Source organism: Martes martes (assembly GCF_963455335.1).
Source record: "Martes martes genome assembly, chromosome: 12".
Taxonomy (NCBI): Eukaryota; Metazoa; Chordata; class Mammalia; order Carnivora; family Mustelidae; genus Martes; species Martes martes.
The window spans coordinates 89501680-89524281 of NC_137900.1; the positions used below are offsets into that span (position 1 = coordinate 89501680).

General features: G+C 56.8%; 1 protein-coding gene across 2 annotated transcripts in view; it reads left to right on the plus strand.

Annotated features, from left to right (window-relative positions):
- LRRC8A (leucine rich repeat containing 8 VRAC subunit A) overlaps positions 1-22602 on the plus strand; it is a 28481-nt gene extending 5879 nt beyond the window's left edge. For both annotated transcript variants that reach the window (XM_080819427.1, XM_080819428.1), the window contains exons 3-4: positions 13332-15496; positions 20674-22602. In XM_080819427.1, coding sequence (XP_080675553.1) covers positions 13340-15496; positions 20674-20949 — 2433 coding nt within the window. In that variant the 5' untranslated portion in view covers positions 13332-13339 and the 3' untranslated portion in view covers positions 20950-22602. The remainder of the gene's footprint in view (positions 1-13331; positions 15497-20673) is intronic.

Genomic DNA, 22602 nt, shown 5'->3' on the forward strand with positions numbered 1-22602 from the left:
AGGGGTAGGAGGGGTTTCAGGTCTGGCCGCCTGCTTTGTGGTCTGGCAGGGTCTGTCCCTGGTGGGCTTGTCAGGCCCACTGGCCTGTCTTCCTCACCTGTGTTTCTTCCTGTTCTTTCCCTGCAGTCTCTTTTTCTTCTCATTAGAGACACTTCTGACCCCAGGAGTTGGCCTCTCCGCCTTCTCCCTCCTCCTTGTAGCAGCGCCTTCATGCCCCCGGTCATCCTCCGAGGCCAAGGTCTGAGCACCGGGTGGGCAGTGCGCCGGGTCACCGCATACACATAGCAGCCCTCCCCTGTGATGTGGTTCCACCATTTTTGCAGGTCCAAGGCCAAGGCTCAGAGGGACAAGGGCTCTTGCGTGGGTGGCAAAGCTGGGACTTGAACCCGGATCTGTTTGCCTTGGCAGCCTGGGCTCTTTGTACCCTACCTTCCTTTTTTCTTCTCCAGGTTCTCGGGCTCCAGGGCACTTCCGAGCTGCCCAGGGGCTTGCTTTCAGTGCTGGGTTCCTCGGGACCGCCCCTCCCCACCAGCAAACACCTGCAGAGGCTGACCTGGGGATGGGATGGGGGGCAGGAATCTGTATTTGAGGACACTGCCAGGCGGGCGTGAGGCTGGCGGGCTGCAGACGCCGAGCGGGGCAACGCGTTCAGCCCTGGTCCCGGCCTCTGATCGGCCCTTGGTGTAGAAGCAGGGCCAAGCTCCCCTCAGGACCGGGGGTTCTAGTGACTCCCCAGTATGTGCGGGGGGGTTCACCATCCCTCTTCAAGGTTGTGTGGGACTGAGGTTTCCAGAATGGCTTTCATTCCCAGCCACAAACATCCCCTGCTGTCTTTCCCAGTGCGTTCCTATTGCATCTCGCAGCAAGTTCTATGTTTAACTGTCTCTTGAGGGCCGAAAACCTCAAAATTAAATGGACTGCTGCCGTACAGCCTGCCGGGAGCAACGTTCCTCCGGAGGGAGAGTGGCTCTATAGAATTCCCAGACACCCTCAGAGGCGCCGGCAGCCAAACTGACGCCCTTGGACAGGGTCGGCTGTTGATAGGTGTGCTGAGCAGGGGCTGGGCACACAGCAATCCTGCCCTTCACCCCTCTCTCCGGCTCCCTGCGTCTCGATCTCTGGGCTGCAGCCCCCCTCCAGCCTGGAGAGCCGGGCCACAAGCAACTTAGGTTGGCCTCGGTCCCGGTCCCCTGGGGTCTCACAGATGTGTCTGCAGCCTCCCATGGGTGCTCCAGCCCACCATTCCGTAGCCGGTCCTGGCACGCGGTGCTGGTGCTCATAGCCGACTGAGGCCCCTCTGTCCCCATGGGCCCAGACCTGGCAGAGTGGGGCTCCCTTCTAGAGTTTCCTTAGAGCTATCTCTGCGACACCAGAGGCATCTGCGTGTGTTCCACTGGGGCTCCCTGCAGAGCACTTGGTTCCTTGTGCCCCTCAGGAAAAGGGGGTCTTGTTCTAGGAAGCATTTCCGGGGTTCTGGGTGCTCAGGGAGGGCTCGGGAGACCTGCTTGCCTTTGAAGCAGATTGGCATCATGGAAAGGCAGCCCTGTGAGGCTCTGTCTCACCACCTCCTGGCTCTGTGGCCTTGGGTGGGTCACTTAACCTCTCCTCAGTAAAGGCACCGGTGAAGCCTGGCAGGACAGTGACAGCAGCTAACACCGCAGTCTTAAACACGCGGCAGGCGCTGGGCCGGAGCTTGCCACGGACTCTGTCATTCGGTCCTCGCTATAAAGTCATGAACCATTTTACAGATGAGGAAACCAGAGCCCCGGGTCACCCACAAGTGAAGTGACGGGGAGCTGAGGCCAGGAAGCACGGCGCACAGTGTTGGCACGTCGTCCGTCTCAGTAGTTGGGGGCTCCAAAGCCAGCCTGGTGGGGCGAGGGGGCAGCTTGGGCCTCCAGCCTGGCCTGCTGCTCCGTGGGCTCGGCTTGGGAGCCCCCGGTGGGTGTCCCTCACTGGTTACCCTTCACCCCGAAAGGTAGGCCACAGCCCGGCAAGATCGCAGGAGGACAGACCTGTTTGGGAGGCCCAGCCCAAATGTGAGAGCAGTTTGGAAATGAAACTTGTGCCTTCCGCCTCCTGCCCTGACTGTGTCCCCTCTTCCTTTCCCGGGAAGTGAGGGTGTGCCTTTCTCTGCGGGCTGAGTGCCAAGCCAGGCAGTGCCCCCAGCCCGTGGCTGACTCACCCCAAGTGGGTGTGGGGGCCTAGAGGGCAGTGCGCTGCTCATGAGTGGGTGGGGGCTGTGCGTAGCTGATGACGAGGTGAGACCTTTCCTCCCACTCCCGGCTCTGGGACCAGAGGAGGCCCAGGGGGGCTGACCGAGGAGGAGATTCACAGGCCCGGAGCCCTTCCCTGGGACAGGGCCGCTGACCCACTGTCTTCCTCAGGCCTCTGGGGAATGGCCCTTCCCCCTTCCCTGGGAGCGCGGCGGAGGGACAGACCGCCTTCCCAAGCGTGGTACGAGGAGGGGCGCCAGCCTCCTGCCTCCCCTCTGGCCCGGGAAGCTTGCCCAGCATCTCTGTTTGGTCTTGAACAAAAGGCTCTCTGTGCCCTGTTTCCCCGCAGCCCAGCCCGCTGGCCCTGGCTCGAGTGTGAAAGCCGACGGCCTACAGGCTGACACCGGGGCTAGGGCACACGTGGGTGGTCTGCGTCTGGGCTGGAGTGGGCTGCAGGGCATTTCTCTGACTCTCTTCCCCGTCTGGAAGAAGCGTTCAAGGGATCCCTAAGGGGTGGTCTGAAAGCACATCACCAGCTCTCAACCTCCTGGGGCCCTGAGCCTGGCAGGGGCTCCAGAAGTCCAAGGCTTTTGAGTGTAGCCTGTGTGATGGGGCAGGTCCTGGAGGGCTCCTGTGCCTGTCCTTGTGGCTCAGCCCCGACCTGGGTGTCTTCCCCCACTGAGCTCCAGGGGGGTTTTCTGCTATGGCGGGTGAGCTGTGACCAGAGCGCACCTTCCTCTGGGCGACAGGCAGGATACATTATGTCATTGAAGTAGTCACAGTAAGCCCCTGAGGTCGGTTCGGCAATATTCCCATTTTGCAGTTGAGGAAACTGAGGCTCAGAGCAAAGGTCGTTTGTTCCCAGGGTCTGAGCTTACCCAGCCTGGACTCTGCTTCGGTCCAGGGAGGACGGCACCCTGTGGAGTGTCTGTCACATGGGTGGGGCAGGCTGGGCGGGCTCACCTTCTCCTAACACGGTAGATGGCAGGTACTTCTTGTGAACTTTTACAATCTCTGAAACCACACAGTGAGGAAGGTCTCTTCTCCCCAGGTATTTTTCCTACTCCTAAAAGCTCCAGTTTTAAATGATAGAAGAGTGCGTCGTGTAGACAACCCTCTCCAATCTTATCCACCCGCGGACTTAAGGATATACAATTCTATATATAGCTTTCCAGATTTTTCTATGCATACAGCCATAAGTTACTGATAGAATTTTTTTTCGAAGAAGAATGAGATCATGCTTCTCTTTTCCTAACTTCATTAAATTGCGGTCAGATGCACGTAACTGGAAAATTACCGTCCTCACCATTTTTAAGTGTCCCTTCAGCAGCATTAACTTCAGCAGCATTAACACTGTCACGTCCAGGGGCAGCCACCACGGATCTCCAGAATTTGTGTTCATCTTGCAAACCGGAAACACCCTACCAGTAAACACTCGCTCCGCACCTTCCCCTCCCCCAGCCACTGGCGCGCACCCTTCTACTTTCTGTGTTTATGAATTTGCCTGCTTACCTCATATGAGTGGATTCCTGCAGGATTTGTCCTTTGCGACTGGCTTCTTTCACAGAATCTATGTTTTCCTCTACTGGATAGCATCTTTTTTTTTTTTTGTAATATCCCTTTGGACATATTTTGGGTCCCTGTATCCAGAGAGATGAGATAGGGAGCACTCTTCTTATTTTAAAGCTGTGAAAACGGAGCCTGGGGCTAGTAATTGGTCCTGGGGTCATGGAAGGATTTCAGACGAGAGCTGGCTTTGAACCTGTGTCTCCGCAGCTACAAAGCTTATGCTCCTTGCACTCCCTGAGATCTGCCTGCCATCAGGGGAAAGAGAGGGACTCTCCTGGTTGCTTCTCTGACCTCCCCCCTACCTCCCCAGGGGTAGGGATCCTCCAGCCTCACCAGAGGAATCCAGCCCAGCTTCTCCCCACCTGTGCCGCGAGCTCTGTGGAAAGGGTCTGGCTGCCTCCTCCCGACTTGGGCAGCTCCCTAGGGGCAGGGCAGCGCCAGGCAGGGGTGGGACTGCCTTCTGCGGGGTCGGGATCATCAGAGACCACAGGTGCTGCGGCTCTGGTCAGCAGCCGGCTAGTTAGAAGGAGGAGCTGAATTTGCTGCCCTGGCAATGAATGGGTCCAGACCTGCGGCCTCCCGCTGGGCCTGGCAGCTTCGAGGACCAGAGAGGAGACCTGCCCGGAGGGGTAGAAACGGGTGATTATTTTGGTAAGTTTTGTATGAAGTAGTCTAAGTACACAGAAAAGGTTGAAACCAGAGCAAATATCATATCCAGGACTCAGCTTTGTCAGACCTTCATGTTTTTCATGAATTGCTTCAGATATAGTCTCTCTTTCTCAAAATATTTGGGACACAAGTGAAGCATCTTCCCCAATCCCTTTCTCTTCCCTCTCTGGATGAAATTACTATCTTTTTTTTTTTTTAAGATTTTATTTATTTATTGGACAGAGAGAGAGAGAACACAAGCAGGGGGAGTGCGAGAGGGAGAATCAGGCTTCCCACCAAGCAGGGAGCTGATGTGGACCCCGAGGACCCCGAGATCTTGACCTGAGTCCAAGGTAGACGCCTAACGACCGAGCCATCCAAGCGCCCCGGAAATCACTGTCTTGATCCTCTGATGCTCTCCGTGCATGCTTCTGTAGCTGTACTAGGGTACATACGGTATAGAAACTCTTGTGTAACTCATAAGGAATTAGTCTGTAGCGTGTTTTTTGGCTCAGGTTTGTTTTTGAGGTCTGTTCTTGTTGGTACATGCAGGTATAGATTATTAATTCGTTGCTTTAGCATTCCAGTGTATGAGGATGAGGATTTATCCCTCCTCCTGTTGATGGGATAGGTGGCTGCTGATTTGCGGCCGTTAGAAACAACGCCTCAGTGAGCACTTTTGTCCGTGGCTCCACGTGTGTGTAAAACGGTTCTCTGATTCTCTGAGATCTCTAACTAGGAGAGAAGTGGCTAGATTGTAGGATGTGTGCTTCCTAACCTCAAGGGGGGAATTCAGCATTTTTGCCAGTCACAAGGTAGTGAAATGGCCTCTGATTGCATTCCCTGATTAGTAACGAGGTTAGGAATGAATTTCATATATTAATTTCCACTTGCATTTTTTCTTATGAGTTGTCTATTCATTTTTTTTTCAAGATTTATTTACTTTAGAGAGAGAGAGAGAGCATGCACACGTGTGTGTGCATGAACTCATGGCAGGTTGGGAGGGGATGGGGAGGGAGGGAGGGAGTGAGAGAACGTCAAGCAGATTCCCTGCTGTGTGTGGAGCCTAACTCCAGGCTCGATCTCGCACCCCGGAGATCATGACCTGAGCCGAAATCAAGAGTCAGATGCTCAACTGACCGAGCTGTCCAGATGCCCTATTTCTGTATTTCGCCGTTTCTTTCTATTGGATTGTCTCTTTCTTGGGTTTGTAGGAGTTCTGTATTTGTCCGTGATAGTAATTCTTTGTCGTTATGCACATTGCAAAGATCTCCAACAAGTCTGTGGGTTCTTTTTACTTATTAACGTTCTTCGGTGTGCAGACATTTTAACCTAACATGACCAAGATGACAGCCTTCTCCTGTAAGGATGAGGATGCCTCTTTGTGATGGGAAATCCTTTCCTGTCCTAAGTTGATCTTTTAGCTCTTTCTTTAAACATTTTCAGGTTTTGGCTTAGGTCTTCAGTTCGTTGGAATTTATTTTCATATAAGGAAGTGGATGAAGCTATGCCTTTTTCACACGAGTAGCTAAGAGCCAGTTCCGTTCATGGATGCCCGCTCTTTCCCCCTGATCCACAAAGCCAACACTGTCACGTCAGTTTCCCAACATTTCGGGGTCTGTTTCTAGGCTTGCTCTTCTGTTCCTGTGGTCCCTCCACCTATCCCTTCGTCAGTACCACACTGGCTGAATGCCTGTAGCTTTGTAGTAAGTGTTCTCCCACCTTGTTCTTCCAAATTGTTGTAGGTATTCTTTTTTTTTTTTTTTTTTTTTTAAGATTTTATTTGTGAGAGAGAGAGCATGAGCAGAGGGAGGGACAGGGAGAGAGAGACAGAGAATCTCAAGCAGACTCAGTGCTGACTGCAGAGCCCAACATGGGGCTCAGTCTCACCACTCGGAGATCATGACATGACCCAAAATCAAGAGTCAGATACTTGGGGCGCCTGGGTGGCTCAATGGGTTAAAGCCTCTGCTCTGGTCATGTTCCCAGGGTTCTGGGATCGAGCCCCGCGTCGGGCTCTCTGCTCAGCAGGGAGCCTGCTTCCTCCTCTCTCTCTGCCTGCTTCTCTGCCTACTTGTGATCTCCGTCTGTCAAATAAATAAATAAAATCTTAAAAAAAAAAAAAAAAGAGTCAGATACTCAACCGACTGAGCCACCCAGGCTCCCCTGTTACCTACATCGGCGTTAACATACTCCAGACAGTTTTCCGCTCACCAAGTCATCAGGTGTCTTGCTCTAACGTGTTTTCATTATTTCATAAGTATTCTATCATCTGATCATTTAATAAGTATTTAACCAGTCAGCTCATAATGGGCATCTGGGTGGTTTCCAGTTTTCCTAGGGCATGAATAACGCCACGATGAACATTCCCGTAACTGATTCTTGCGCTAGAATCTTTCCCAGACAATCGCCGTCCTCCCTCCTACTGCCTCCTTCCCAGGCTCTGCCCAGTTCAGCACATCTCTCCACCGTATTCTGGGCTCTACCTAAGGGACCCGGATGAATCTGGAGTGGCCGCTGTCCTGCGGGACTCCCACCCTCCCAAGTCCCTCTGGGTGGCCTCTTGCCCGCTGCCTCCTGAGCTTTTCCTGGGTGCAGCCAGAGGTCTCCCATCTCAGTGGTAATGTTGATCCCTCACTTCTAGGAGGGCACAGTCTCCGGCTCAGAGTGAGGCCTCTGTTCCGGAAGAAAAAGTAGCCGGACCAGAATTCAGAGGAAGCAAGGCAAATTGCCTTTTTGTCTTTTCTCAGCTGCCTGAGTTTAACTTGTTCATCTTTGTCCTCTCTTCAGGATCCTCTCCAAATCCCCCTCCTCTTACGGCAGAGACCTGACCTGATCTGACCCAATTCCCCACTGCCCTCCCTGAACTGCCCTCTCAGGGCTTTAAAAGAACACCTGATCCCCATACTTGAGGGCCAACCTCTCTCTCTTTTCCTTCCTTCCTTCCTTACTGCCTTCCTTCCTCTTTTTTCTCTTTCTTTCTTTCTCCCTCTCTCTGCCTTCCTTCCTTCCAAGATTTTATTTATTTATTTGAGAGAGAAAGAGAACTTTGAGAGAGAGAGAGATCACAAGCAAGGGAGGTGGGAAGAGGGAGAAGCAGACTCCCTGCTGAGCAAGGAGCCCAGCGTGGGGCTCAATCCCAGGACCCTGAGATCATGACCTGAGCCGAAGGCTGATGCTTAACCGGCTGAGCTGCCCAGGCGCCTTCTTTCTTCCTTTCTTTTTTTCTTTCTTGCTTTCAGCTGTTTCTTTGGAACTCTGCTATTGTTTCAATCACAAAGATAATGCACACTGATTTAAAAAAAAATTACAGTTTCCTTTCATTCCATTTCTTTTTTTTTTTTTAAGATTTTATTTATTTATTTGACAAACAGAGTTCACAAGTAGGCAGAGAGGCAGGCAGAGAGAGAGGGGGAAGCAGGCTCCCTGCTGAGCAGAGAGCCTGATGCGAGGCTCAATCCCAGAACCCTGAGATCACGACCCGAGCCGAAGGCAGAGGTTTTAACCCTCTGAGCCACCCAGGCGCCCCATCCTTTCATTCTATTTCTTATTCCCACTCTGAGAGGGCATCCCTCCCCACAGTGCAGGGACTTTGGTCAAGGGTTTATGGAACTGTATTTATTTTTCTGGATCTCGCTTGTTTCCTCAGTAGCCTTACAGACAGAGCTCCTTGGTCCATTGAAAAGGCCACATTGTGTTCTAGTGGCAGGAGGTGCTCACTGCCCTGCTTGGGCCAGGCCCCGCCTACCCGCGTCTCTGCCAGGTGTCTGCGAGGCCTGCGGGTGGCTTTCCTTCTTCCATTTCCTTCTTTTCTGTTCCTGTTCTGGGCACTTTTCAATTACCCCTGACTGTCTGTTGAAGTCAGGGTTGGTCTGGAGGGTCAGGCCCTTGTCTCATTCAGCCCCCTTCCTCAAATCGGGCATTGCTAAGGCTCAGAGACATGAAGACACCTGCCCAGGGTCACTCCACTATCCAGGCCAGAGACCCAACTGGCTCTGCTGTCCCTCTAGCACTAAGCTCACACCACGTAGCTCGGGGCTTGCTCTCCTCCTGACCCGGGGGCCACACACAGGCAGTTTGGGAATCCTCATTTCTGTGACTCCTGATAGTCCTGAGAACTTGGCGGGGCATCTGTTCCCACCCCCCAGTTTATGGACGGGGGGTACCAGCGTGCCACCTTCTAAGGAAGGAGTCCTGACTCCTGGACACGTCATTCCCTCCGTGCCAGTGAGAGGCAGGAGTGACCAGGACAAGGGGGTGTCTGCTGGCATCAGCGGCTCTAGAACCAAGCCTCGCTGGCAGACCTCAGGGTGGGATGCAGTTGGAAGGGAGGCGTCCACGATGGGCCCAGGTCTGGGGTCACATGCCTCTGGGCACCTTGACCACCTTTTACAAAATGTGGTCACATCCACAACAGTCTCTGCTCCCTTCAGGACAGGGAAACAGGCCCTGGGAGGGAAGCTGTTCCACACCCCTGCTAGGACACCATACCGTTTAGGGAGGGCTCAGTGCAGGGAGGGGATGAACACACTAGCTGCCTGAAATGGCCCGGAAAGGGTTCTTTCTGTAACTGGGAAGGAAAATCCCCACTTCTTGGATCTGCCCCATTTCCCTGTGGTACTCTCCCGACCGGATCAGCCCTGTTCCAAGGCAGCTGCCACGTGGGATCTCCCCTCCCACCATGGCCTCCTGGAGGCCCTGCATGCCCATGCTCCCCTGTGGATCTGTCTTTGAAGGTGGCCTCTGTCACTTACAGGTAGTGTGAAGTTGGGCACATAGCTTTTCTCTCTGAGCCTCAGTTTTTCCCTGTCTGTAAAATGGTTATAGAGAATATTTCAGCCTTAAAAAGGAAGGGAAGGGATGCCAGGGTGGCTCAGTTGGTTAAGCAGCTGCCTTCCATTCAGGTCATGATTCCAGGGTCCTGGGATCGAGCCCCGCATCAGGTTCCTTGCTCAGCGGAGAGCCTGCTTCTCCCTCTCCCTCTGCCTGCCGCTCCGCTTACTTGTGTTCTCTCTCTATCTCTCTGTCAAATAAATAAATAAATAAATAAATAAATAAGAAAGAAAGAAAAGGAAGGGAATTCTGACATCCATGCCAAAACATGGATGAGGGGCGCCTGGGTGGCTCAGTGGGTTAAGCCTCTGCCTTCGGCTCGGGTCATGATCTCAGGGTCCTGAGATCGAGCCCCACATCAGGTTCTCTGCTCCACAAGGAGCCTGCCTCCCCCTCTCTCTCTGCCTGCCTCTCTACTTGTGATCTCTCTCTCCTTATCAAATAAATAAATAAAATCTTAAAACAAACAAACAAACAAAAACAAAACATGAATGAATGTTGAGGGCATTCTATTACCCAAAATAAGCCAGACATCACGAGACAAATACTGTTACGATTCTACCTCTATGAAGTACCCAGGCTAGTCAACTTTATAGAGACAGAAAGTAGACGGGTGCCTGGGTGGCTTGGTGGGTTAAGCATCTGCCTCTTGATTTCGGCTCAGGTCCTGGTCTCAGGGTCATGAGATCAAGTCCTGCATCTGGCTCCGCACCGGGCACGGAGCCTGCTTAAGACTCTGTCTCTACCCAGCTCTCTCTGTCCCTCACCCCATCTCTCTCTCTCCCTCTCAAAAAAAAAAAAAAAAAAAAAAGACAAAAAACAAGTAGAATGGTGTCGGCCAGGGACTGGGGAAGGAGAACTGTGGAGCTAGAGTTTAGTTGGGGACAGGGTTTCAGCTCAGCCAGGTGGAAGCATTCGGGAGACCCGTGGTGGCAGTGGCTGCACCACGGAAGTGTATTCAACGACACTAAATCATAGATCTAAAAAAAGGTTAAAGGGGTAAATTTTATCCTGTGTATATATTACCGGAATAAAACAATCTTGAGAAAAAAAGGGGTGGGGGTGCCTGGCTGGCTTTGTCAGTAGGGCACGACTCTCGATCTCAGGATTGTGAATTCAGCATGTTGGGTGTAGAGCTTACTTTTAAAAAAAAAAAAAAAAGGTGCCAGAGCAGCCGTGCACGTCCTGGACTTGGCGGTGAGTCTTCAGTCTGGGAATGGCAGCTGCCCCACCCCCGCTCCCACCCCTCCCATTGGGTGTTTAGTGCCCTTGAGTCACTGGCCCCACAGGGAGATCCCTGCTTAGGGGATCTGTTTCCTTCCCCAGGGCCCTCTGGGCTGGGTGGAGCTGGTAGGGCCAGGAGCCCCTGCCTCGGCTTCCTCCCTGCCGGATGCGCAGCCCTGCCCACATCCCCCTGAAACTCACTGCTGCGCTGCGTCCCCGCCACACCCAGGCCCTGCCCTGCTCCGTCTCTCTTGCCGCCTTCTCTTGAGACCCACTGATTTTGCTGAGCACCCACTGTGTTCCCAAGACTCCTGCCCCAAAGGAGCATGACAGTGTGCAGAACGGCCCACCTGCCCCACTCTGCGCTAAGCACGGGCGGAGTCTGACATTCTGGGGGCGCTGCTCAGCGGCGCTTGAGGTGTCTGTGCAGAACCTGAGGGCAGGAGCCCGCCAGGGCCTCCCCAGGCCCTTGCAGCGAGGTCAAGGCCGGCAGATCCCAGCTCAGCCTTGTTGGCCCCGACTTCCCCCACGCCCTCAGCAAGAGCTACTGGAGAGCAGGCTGCCCAGCCCCCTAGCTGTTTCTTCTTGGGGGCCTGGTCGTGGAGCAGGAGCCCACTCCCTGGCATCCCTGGGGACTAAGGCCTGGGGTTTGGCCCCTGTATCTTCTTTCCAGCGTTCTCCCAAAACCCTGTGGCGGGGGGGTGGGGGAGCAGAGTACTGTGACTTGTCCAGAGTTCCACAGTGAGTTGGTGGCCGAGGAGAGGCAGAAGCACGGCAGAGCGAGAGGGTGACCCCACCCTCTGAACAGGCCACCCCCATCCCCCACCCCCGATGAGGCTGGTCCTGCGCTGGACCCCCAGCTCTGCTTTCCACGCCAGGGCCCCTGACTCTGCCCCCCTGAGCCTCCATGAAGCCTTTCTTCGCGGGGAGGTGGCTGTAGCCACGGCTGCCCCTTGCCCTGTCACAGGCTCGCAGGTTCAGTTTGGACACTCCCCTGCCTCTCCCACTGCTGCCCACACGCTCACAAGAGGTCCCTGAGGCGTGGACACATCTTGGTCACTTTTATTGTCCCCAGAGGGCTGAGCCAAGGGCTGGTGGCGAGTTCAGGATGTGCTTGAGACCAGGTGTTTGGGGCTGGAGGAGGGGAAGAGCCAGACGTGCCAGAAGGGAACGGACGGGGCAGTTTCCTCCCTTTCTTAGCCTCCCGTTCCCTCACCTTAAATGGAGCAGTGAGCAGTGTCTTCCTTGGAAGTCAAGAGGTGACATATGCAAAGAAAGCCCCGGGACAGCAGGGGCCCAGAGGCAACTCCTCATTGGGAGGCTGGGTGTCCTCGAGGGGAGTCTGGGTGTCCTCTCTGGGAGGCTGGGTGTCCTCACTGGGAGGCTGGCACACCCACTCTCCCTAACGGCGAGGCAGCAGCCACATCCTGCCTGGTCATAACCTGCACCGCCCCCAGCGTCTGGCGTCCTGCCGGGGTAGTCTCTTTCTGGGCACTCCAGGGGCAGGCTGTTACATGCCCTCAGGCCCTCTGCCTTGGCCCCTCCTCCTTTCCCGTCCCCAGCCTTTGGGTGCCTGCTTGGATGTGGACTTGGGGAACTGCGAAGGGAGGGACAAGTGTCCAAATGTCTTTCAGCTGAAGGCCAGCTGTATGACTCAGCGGGCCCGCCCCTGGAGTGCCCCCTTCCCAGGAGTGTGGGTGGGACGAGGAGCCAGCCGATCATTAGCGGCCCGGGCCTTCCTGTGGGGTGGCCATTCACTCTGGCCTGGGAGTCCTGGCCTCCCTGGGAAGGCTGACCTCTGGGCTGGAGCCGGTGGCCCAGGGCGGGTGGTGGTGTCTGCTGGCCCCGTCGTGACCTGAGTTCTGGGAACCCCAGGGAACAGGGAAGCTGGACTCCGGGGTGTGATCTCTTGGTGCTCTTGGCATAGACAGGTGGACAGAGGGCCTGCGCAGCAATGAAGACCCAGGTGGGGAGGTGGAGGGACAGCCCTGGGTTTGGTCTTGACTCTGCCATGAGCAGTACAGTGATGCTGGGCAGGTGACTTTACTTCCCTGAGCTTAGTTCCTTATATACATGTAGATGGACATAGCCAGAGGTAATAATCATACATGTGACGTCATCTAGTGTGGGGCGGAGACCAGTCTTGTTTTCTTGTCCTTTCTCTGCTTGGTCCCACCCCCTACCATGCATGCGCATGCGTGTGTGTGTCTGTGTGTGTGTGTGTGTGTGTGTGTCTCTGTGTCTGTGTGTGTGTGTGTGTGTGTGTGTGTGTCTGTGTCTCTCCCCTCGGATCCTATATGGACATAATTACATGAACCCTTGCGGAATCTTTTAAACTTCCCCATTTGTTTTACAAAAGTGAGTTCACATCGAGCCCCCTCTTGTACGTTTAGATTTCCAACACTTAGAGGGAACCTCTTCCAGTCACTGGGGCAGCGTCACGGCACCGGGTTCCAAGCGAACTGAGAGATTTCAACAAGCCCCTCCGGTCAGTCTGATCATTACTAGGATGGAGTCTGGACAGGAATTCCTGATGGCTCCCGCTGGAACCCCGGGGAGGCCACGTTAGTAATCTGTTGGCGCGGCTCCTGACGTCAGTGCTCAATCTTCATGTCTGTTAAATGGGGAGGCAGCCTGCCTTCTCTGGTGGTGGTTTCCCAGCTACCTGGTGACCAGTTGGCTTCTGCAGAGAGGCCTATCGGTGGGACCCACTGTGAGTGGCAAGGCTGTGACGTCTCCCAGCTAGACACCAGGTGAAATTTTGGACAGTGGGTGCGTCGACTCCAGGGTCCCGGACGGCCAGGCCACCCTGGTTAACCCCCTTCTGTGGGTCCTTTTCAGATTGAACCATGATTCCAGTGACAGAGCTCCGCTATTTTGCGGACACGCAGCCAGCATACCGGATCCTGAAGCCGTGGTGGGACGTGTTCACTGACTACATCTCCATCGTCATGCTGATGATTGCGGTCTTCGGGGGCACGCTCCAGGTCACCCAGGACAAGATGATCTGCCTGCCTTGTAAGTGGGTCACCAAGGACTCCTGCAATGACTCATTCCGGGGCTGGGCAGCCCCGGGCCCAGAGCCCAGCTACCCCAACGCCACCGTGCTGCCGACCCCCGGCACGGGCCCCACGGGCATCAGGTACGATCTGGACCGGCACCAGTACAACTACGTGGACGCCGTCTGCTACGAGAACCGCCTGCACTGGTTCGCCAAGTACTTCCCCTACCTGGTGCTTCTGCACACGCTCATCTTCCTGGCCTGCAGCAACTTCTGGTTCAAGTTCCCGCGCACCAGCTCGAAGCTAGAGCACTTCGTGTCCATCCTGCTCAAGTGCTTTGACTCGCCCTGGACCACGCGGGCCCTGTCCGAGACGGTGGTGGAAGAGAGCGACCCAAAGCCAGCCTTCAGCAAGATGAACGGCTCCATGGACAAGAAGTCGTCGACGGTCAGCGAGGACGTGGAGGCCACCGTGCCCATGCTGCAGCGGACCAAGTCCCGGATCGAGCAGGGCATCGTGGACCGCTCGGAGACAGGCGTGCTGGACAAGAAGGAAGGGGAGCAGGCCAAGGCGCTCTTCGAGAAGGTGAAGAAGTTCCGTACCCACGTGGAGGAGGGGGACATCGTGTACCGCCTGTACATGCGGCAGACCATCATCAAGGTGATCAAGTTCGTCCTCATCATCTGCTACACCGTCTACTACGTGCACAACATCAAGTTCGACGTGGACTGCACCGTGGACCTGGAGAGCCTGACGGGCTACCGCACCTACCGCTGCGCCCACCCCCTCGCCACGCTCTTCAAGATCCTGGCGTCCTTCTACATCAGCCTGGTCATCTTTTACGGCCTCGTCTGCATGTACACGCTCGGGTGGATGCTGCGGCGCTCCCTCAAGAAGTACTCGTTCGAGTCCATCCGCGAGGAGAGCAGCTACAGCGACATCCCCGACGTCAAGAACGACTTCGCCTTCATGCTGCACCTCATCGACCAGTACGACCCGCTCTACTCAAAGCGCTTCGCCGTCTTCCTGTCGGAGGTGAGCGAGAACAAACTGCGCCAGCTGAACCTCAACAACGAGTGGACGCTGGAGAAGCTGCGTCAGCGGCTCACCAAGAACGCGCAGGACAAGCTGGAGCTGCACCTGTTCATGCTCAGCGGCATCCCCGACACCGTGTTCGACCTGGTGGAGCTGGAGGTGCTGAAGCTGGAGCTGATCCCGGACGTGACCATCCCGCCCAGCATCGCGCAGCTCACGGGGCTCCAGGAGCTCTGGCTGTACCACACGGCGGCCAAGATCGAGGCGCCCGCCCTGGCCTTCCTGCGCGAGAACCTGCGGGCCCTGCATATCAAGTTCACGGACATCAAGGAGATCCCGCTGTGGATCTACAGCCTGAAGACCCTGGAGGAGCTGCACCTGACGGGCAACCTGAGCGCCGAGAACAACCGCTACATCGTCATTGACGGGCTGCGCGAGCTCAAGCGCCTGAAGGTGCTGCGGCTCAAGAGCAACCTGAGCAAACTGCCGCAGGTGGTCACCGACGTGGGCGCGCACCTGCAGAAGCTGTCCGTCAGCAACGAGGGCACCAAGCTCATCGTGCTCAACAGCCTCAAGAAGATGGTCAACCTGACCGAGCTCGAGCTGATCCGCTGCGACCTGGAGCGGATCCCGCACTCCATCTTCAGCCTCCACAACCTGCAGGAGATCGACCTCAAGGACAACAACCTCAAGACCATCGAGGAGATCATCAGCTTCCAGCACCTGCACCGCCTCACCTGCCTTAAGCTCTGGTACAACCACATCGCCTACATCCCCATCCAGATCGGCAACCTCACCAACCTCGAGCGCCTCTACCTGAACCGCAACAAGATCGAGAAGATCCCCACCCAGCTCTTCTACTGCCGCAAGCTGCGCTACCTGGACCTCAGCCACAACAACCTGACCTTCCTCCCCGCCGACATCGGCCTCCTGCAGAACCTCCAGAACCTGGCGGTCACGGCCAACCGGGTGAGCGCGGGCGCCCCGGCTGCAGCGCCCCGGGCGGGCGTGGGGCATGGGGGGAGGGGTTTGCTCGGGAGGCTTGGCATCTCCAGGTGGTCGGGATGGTCAGATGCTCCTAGCTGGGGGGGCTCCTCATCTGTGGTTCCCAGAACCACGCGGGAGGGGCTGGTTGACAGATTCCGGGGCCGTCCCCTACTCCCCCCCCTGGATCTCCTGACTTGGGATCGCTGGGCTGCGAGGGGGCTGTCTCTGCCACAGGATGTTGCAGAATCCTCTTGCCGGGTGGGCTGGTGGTCTGTCCCCGCCGAGGTGACCTGGGGCAGATTTCTCGTAGGCAGGGACGTGCAGGGACAAGAGGTCCAAGGGTTGGGTTGTGGGAGGTGAGGCTTAGCCTGGAGCCTGCTCTAGACCACATTGGGAGCTGAGGGGCCGACCTGGGCCCATGGGGCACAGAAACCGTGGGTGGCTGGTGCTCACTGAGGCCGAGCCGGGTGGTCTCTGCAGCTCTCGCCACCCCACCCGACACACACACCCTTCTCCCTCTGCTTGTCACCACCCGCCTTTCTGGAGAGGAAATTGTGCAAACCATTTCAGGCCAGCCGTATGGGAGGCCACGCCCTGGAGACGCCCAGGAAACCGTGTGTCCCAGCGCTGTGTACCAGCCCCTTGCCTGGCCAGGGAAGCCCCCACACCCACGGGCCCCTTCTCAGAGGCAGGCGGGCGGGGTTGAGGGCTGGGTGCTCCTGTGGCTTTGTGGTCTGGCCCCTGTGGGGCTAATAAAGCCGCAGCCATGGAAGGACCGCTCCTGCCCACCTGTCATGGGGACCTGTGGGAAGAGTGACCTGTTCCCGTTTTCTACTTTCAGGGTGGGGACACGGCCAGGCGAGTGGTGGTGGGATTCCAAAGCCCGGGGTAGGGACTGTGGAGACCTGGTTCCAATACCACCTCTGCGCCTCCTTCCTCCGCAGCCGGGGGCACCAAGCAGCCCACGCTGTGCAGGCACCGTGCTCCGGGCAGCAACTCTCTCCAGCAGCCTCAGGCACAGGGGCAGGTGGGACCTGAAATCCCCCCCCCCCCCCGCCCCAGGAAAGGACACACTTCCTCCAGGGTCACTCAGATTGGAGGGTCTGGGCCTCCCTCCCCTCTTCCCTAAGCCTCCCTTACTGCAACCCACCCTGACTTTTCCATGTATCAGAGAAAGAGTCACAAACTCTATCTTCCTCCCCCAGATTATGACTTTGTGAGTGTCCAAGGACCGAGGTCAGATCCCAGGTTGCTTCACGTGGGAGCATCTGCCCCCAGGGCCTGGGACAGGCCGTGAATCAGAAAAATTGGACTCCTGGAGGGAAGCCACATGTGGGGAGCACCAGACAGATCCCAGCCCCTTCTTTAAGGGCTTCCCCCAGAGCACAGTGTGGGGGCCAGATTGCCCTTGGAGTTGGGCCTGACTAAGGCACCTCAGGACCCTTTGTAACCTGCCTCCTATGTCCTGGCGGCCCACGGGCCCTGCACCGGCTCTGTGAGGCCCCCCAGGGCTTGCTGGGCCCCCCTTCCAGGTGGAGGACCCATCAGGCATCCAGCCTGGCTCGCAGTTCCGTCCCCTACCCCTGGCTCCTCACCCCTAGCAGGACCCTGAGGTCACATCAGGCCTTTTGGCTGAGGTCACCCCTCAGGAAAGGAGCTGGAGACAGGCACGCTGTCCCGAGGAAGGAGACCCCCTGCTCACCGTGTTGAGCACACTGCTTAATCACATCCTGTCCCCGCCCCTGGAATGCCAGAGGCCATAGTAGGGGAAAAGTTCACTTGGGCTGATGCTTGTCAGGCCCATCCTTTTAAACTGGAGCCCCTCTCCTCCTCCCTTGTGAGCCACCTGGGGCTGCAGGTAGACCGGGAGGGCCGGCGGAACCCGGCTCAGGCCCTCAGCTGCTCTTTCCCCAGGTTTAAGCTCACATGAATAGGCATGAAAGATGCTCGTTTGTCTACAGATTCATTTATTCATTCTTGCATTGATTTGGCAGATGTTTTTCGAACACTCGTAGGGTAGAGGAAGGAGCTGGGGACCCAGGGACAAATAAAGGCCCCTGGCTGCCCATCTGGAGGCTCCTGGTCACACACAGGGGTGGTGTCAGCCCAGATTTAGGGCAGCTGTCCTGGAGGAAGGGACATCTCCCGTGGCCCCGAGGACGAGGGGAAGTTAGCCAGATGAAGGGGAAATGGAGAATCCAGTAGGTCCTGACAGTGTGGGGCGGGGGGGGGGGGATCGGTGAGCTAGCAGCCCCTGGAATTTGGACTTTCCCCTGAGGTCAGGGCCGGAAGGAGTCCTGTTCTTCCCGCTTGTTTCCATGCGATCTTTGTTGCCCTTGTCTGGTGACGTGGATCTTGGCTCTTTCATTCAGTGCCTGACACAGAGCAGACGTTCACCAAATTCTCCAAGTAGATGAAGAAACGAGCTGACTGATAATTGGGAGAGATTGTTCTTGCTGCAGCATGAGGGGTTGGGTTGGAGGGGCACGAGGGAGAAGTCAAGAGCCGGCGGAAAACCCTGGTGGCGCCATTGGTGGGCGGGGTGGGGGGTGAGGCCTTGACTGACAGAGGCTGCCCTGGGTGGAGAGACTTTGGTGGGAGAATCCGCAGGATAGGGCTGGATTGGACAGGGGGGAGACGGGGAGAGGTCTGAGGGACTTGGGGTTTCACACTTCGCTGCCTGGGAAGGTGGGTCATTGAAACAGGATGCAGGAGGGGTCGCTGGTTTTCAGAGAGGAGAGTGTATGTCCCATTGTCCCATGTTGGGTGTCCGGGGTCCCTGGGACATCCAAGGGACCATGTTGGGTCAGTCTGCAGCTCAGGGAGTCCTTTCTGTCCTTGCCCGGGCTCCTGGAGGAAGAGGCGTCCTTGTCGAGATCACTGTGGGGGGAGGATGGAGGGAGAGAGGAGTCTGGCTCAAGCGTGTGGGCTTACAGCACGTGGGACGGCCGGCTGAAGGAACGGATTCAGGTCCAGTGGATTAGGAGGGACTGTTGGTGACTCCGGCCATGTGGTTTCAGGGGTGGACAGGGGCAGAAGCTGGATCACAGCTGAAAAGAGACAGCGTTTTCTTCCACGTGGTTTGTCGGGATGGGGGGAGGGCGATGGAACAGCCCCAGAGGCTTCTGGGAGCTTCCGGGAGCATTGTCTCTTTTTTCAAAGACTAGGTGAATCTGGGGCTATTTCAGTGCTGAGGGGGGAGCCATCGAGGTCCCTGGGAGGGAGGAGAGGACAGGACCCCAAGCCTTCCGCAGCCAAGTGACACCTTTGGGAAAGGACAGGTCCAGAGGATGGGGTGACTGTGGCGAGGCACTGAGCCGCTGGGGCACCTTCTCTTTTCTCTGGGGGACCTGGAGGCAGCTCACTGGCTGGGGCAGGGGGTGCTGGGGAAGGGGCGTTTTAGGGAGGGAGCTCTGCACGTGAACCCCAGCTGTGGCACTCACTGGGCCAGGCCTTTCATGCTGCCCTGACCCCTGTCTGAGCCACCAGACAGGGGTCAGGGGTCCCTGTGTGACAGGGGGGGAGTGGGCTCTCTGGGAGGCTCAGGCCCCTCTGTCCTGCGAGAGCCCACTTCCCATCATGCCCTCTCACCTTTGTGTCCCTGACCTTTAGCCCTGCTCACCTGGAGGCCACCTTGCCTGCTGGGCATGACGATGGCTGTTTTTGGAGGCCCAGGTCAGGGGTCTCTTTTCAGACAACAAGTCACCCAAGATCCAAATCTGCCCAAAGGCCCTCAGCCACAGAGCACTGAAGGCGAGAGGCATTGCCCGTCCTACCTCTCGTTCTACAGGGGCGAAACCGAGGTCCAGGGAGGGAAGGGGCCTTGCCAATGAGCACCATATTTGGCAGAATGGGAGCATGGCATGAGCTCTGAATCAGAGGAAGCAAGGCTTGCTTACACCCTCTCCTGACCTTTGTGGCCATGCAGTCTTGGACACCCCGCCTCTACAGGGCTCAGCGGGACAATGGGGACCGTGACAGAGCCACCTCCCAGGGCTTATTAAACAGTCTCCGTCATCCTCACGTGGGATCGAGTGGGGTCCCTTCTGCCCAGCCCTTCTGAAGGAGACTGTTCTGGCAAATAGGTTCGGTGAGAACCCGGGTTTGTAGTCGACTTCTCACAGAGGGCAGGGGAGAAGGCGGCATTTATGGACCCTTTCCTGTGTGCCAGAGACTCAGCAGGGACCCACTTGGGCCCCACTGTTTGCTCCTTGCTCCGCCGGCGGTGTAGACAGATAGCTGAGCCCAAGCTGTTGAACCTGGTTCTGGCTTGGCTCCCCCTTGTTCCAGCTGTGAACCTCTGGGCAGGTTAGCTTCTCTAGGGCCTCCTCGGTGAAACGGTACCTGACCTGGAAAGCAGAGGAAGTGTTGATGTGGTATTTACAGGGGGTTCTAACGGGCAGGTGAGCTAATAGTATCAGTGCTCAGGGTGAGCCCGCTGGGGAGGAAGCTGCGTGGGGGGGTTGCCCATCATTCAGGTTTTGCAAACTTAGGAGGGGGATGACCCATACTGGGCCCCCTGCCCTCATGATCAGGATGTGACTTGACACATGAGGGGACTGAGGCCCAGGACAGGGAGGTGTGACAGGGCTGGGGTCCCCACCCCTATCAGAGTGCTCCCCGCACCTCTCAGCACCTGGGGTGTGTGATTTTCTCAGCGTGCCGCTCTCTTTCATAAATCGTTCTTAAACCAGGCAGGCCCCACAGCCTGGCTCCCGAGGAGCCCTGGGCAGTGGAGGACGGGGCGGGATTGACAGTAGCTGGCCAGTGTGACCTGCTTCTTAGGGTGCCAAGCACTGAAAGACAGCAGGGAACCAGGGAGCCCCAGCCCTGCCCTCTCAGAGACTGGTCCAGGAGTGACAGGTGATTAAGCAGCTTTGCTGCAGTGGGATCAGTGACACTGGGGGCCATGAGTGCCCTAGGTGACCCAGGAGGTCAGGGAAGGCTTCCCGGAGGAAGTGAGCGCAAGAGCTAAGACTTCCCACCCAGGTGGAGGTCAGGCGGGCTTTAGGCCAGACGGTGCTGCGGCCCAGGGAGCTGAAATGGGTTTCAGAGGAGTGGCTGGTGCCTGGGGTGAGAGGGGCTGGGGAGAAGCCTCAGCCAAGGCCCCAGGTCTGAGCTGCACCCCTCACTTTGGCTCTCTGCTCCCGCCCTTGCAGATCGAGGCGCTGCCCCCCGAACTCTTCCAGTGCCGGAAGCTGAGGGCCCTGCACCTGGGCAACAACGTGCTGCAGTCGCTGCCCTCGCGGGTGGGCGAGCTGACCAACCTGACCCAGATCGAGCTGCGGGGCAACCGGCTGGAGTGCCTGCCCGTGGAGCTGGGCGAGTGCCCGCTGCTCAAGCGCAGCGGCCTGGTGGTGGAGGAGGACCTGTTCAACACGTTGCCCCCCGAGGTGAAGGAGCGGCTGTGGCGGGCGGACAAGGAGCAGGCCTGAGCGCCGGCGCATGGCTGAGCACCAGCTCGCCGCGGAGTCCTCGGGGGGCCCCGGGACCCAGGGACGACCAGCCGGGCCTCAGCCGGGGCCGGAGCCTCGGCTGGACGTCGGCCGGGCTGCGGCCACGGGACGGGGACGGACCTGAGGGGCTGGCCCCTTCCCTCCTTCTGAGACTCACGCCCCCCAGGGCGGGTGCCTGTCGGGGAGATCAGAGACCTATGTCTTCGAGCGCAGTATTTGGACAATCAGGGCCGCCCCACTGGAGGCCGCCTCTGCCGGGGGGGGGGGGGGGGGGGGGCGGACCCCTGGGGCTGTCCACTTAGCTCTGGTATTTATTTTTCTCCACTTCCCCTCCCCTCCCTCCAGATAACTTCTACATTCCCGACAAAGTTCCGCTCGATCGGGAGTATGTAAGGAAGGGTGGGCGGTTTCCCTTTTCCTGTTTTGGTGATGCCACCGGTAGGACCTCCCAGACTTGAGCAGAGGGGTCCAGAGAGAACCAGCCGCGACGGTCGCCCCAGCGGTGCTGGGCTGGGCTGTGGCGGTGTGGCCCAGGGGACGGCAGGCCACTAGGTGGAAAGGCCGGGCCTGGGGCTTGTCTCATCAATTTGAGATTTTTTTTTTTTTAAGTAAAAAGGAAAAAAAAAGAACATTTTTTTTTAAAGCTTTGAAAATTGATGGTTTGGGTATTAAAAAGAAAAAAAAAACTAAAAAAAAAAAAAACTAAAAAAAAAACAACAGTGAAGGCCAGTGAGTTGGGGTCTCAGGGCAGGACGGCAGCTTCCCTTGAGCAGAGCAGCAAGACACTGAACTGTTTCCCCCTTCCCCCCGCCTCGCCGCGGGGGGACTGCAGGATGTGTTCGAGTCTGGTGTGACCTTGGTCCAGGAGTTCTGTTTGTTCCTCTCCTCTCCTAGGGCGGGGATTTTGTTTTGTTTTGTTTTGTTTTTGGTGTCTTGTTTTCTTTTTCCTCCATGTGTCTTGGCAGGCCCTCATTTCTGTGGCTGTTGGCCAAAGGGAATGTTCTGGAGCCGCCAAGAAAGGAGGAGACTCGGGTTGGCTAATCCCCGGATGAACGGTGCTCCATGCTCCCCGTCCGTCCCTCGTCACAGTGTTAAGGAGCCAGGAGGACCTGCCTCGCCCGGACTCTGCTTTCCCACCTCCTGTGTCATGAGTTTGCCCAGTGCCATCCCTAGCCTCAGCTGCTAACATCAGCCCTGTGACCTCCTGGTCCTTCAGAAGAGACACTTGGAGGCGGGGTTGTTGGGGGCAGGGGAGGTAGGTCACCGCTGGGAGGGGCAGGCTCCCCAGGTTTGCGTTCCAGTTTCTGTCCCAGGTGCCAGGCATACACACGCAGCCCTCTCGGCGCCTGGTGGCAAGAAGCCTCCTCACTTTAGATAAGTCACGGGGGTCCCTGCATTAGAAGGGTTCCCCGCCTTAGATCAATCACTTGGACACTAAGGCACGTTTTAGCGTCTCTTGTCTTCATGATTATGTCCCTTTGTCTGTCCATTTGTGTTTCTGTGTCATGTCAGCGGATGTAATCCTCAGAAATAATGCACACTAGCCTTTGACGACCATGAAGCAATCCGTTACGTGAGGGTCTGAACTTGTAGACTCCGTTCAAATATCAAATAAATCTATAACAGAAAGTA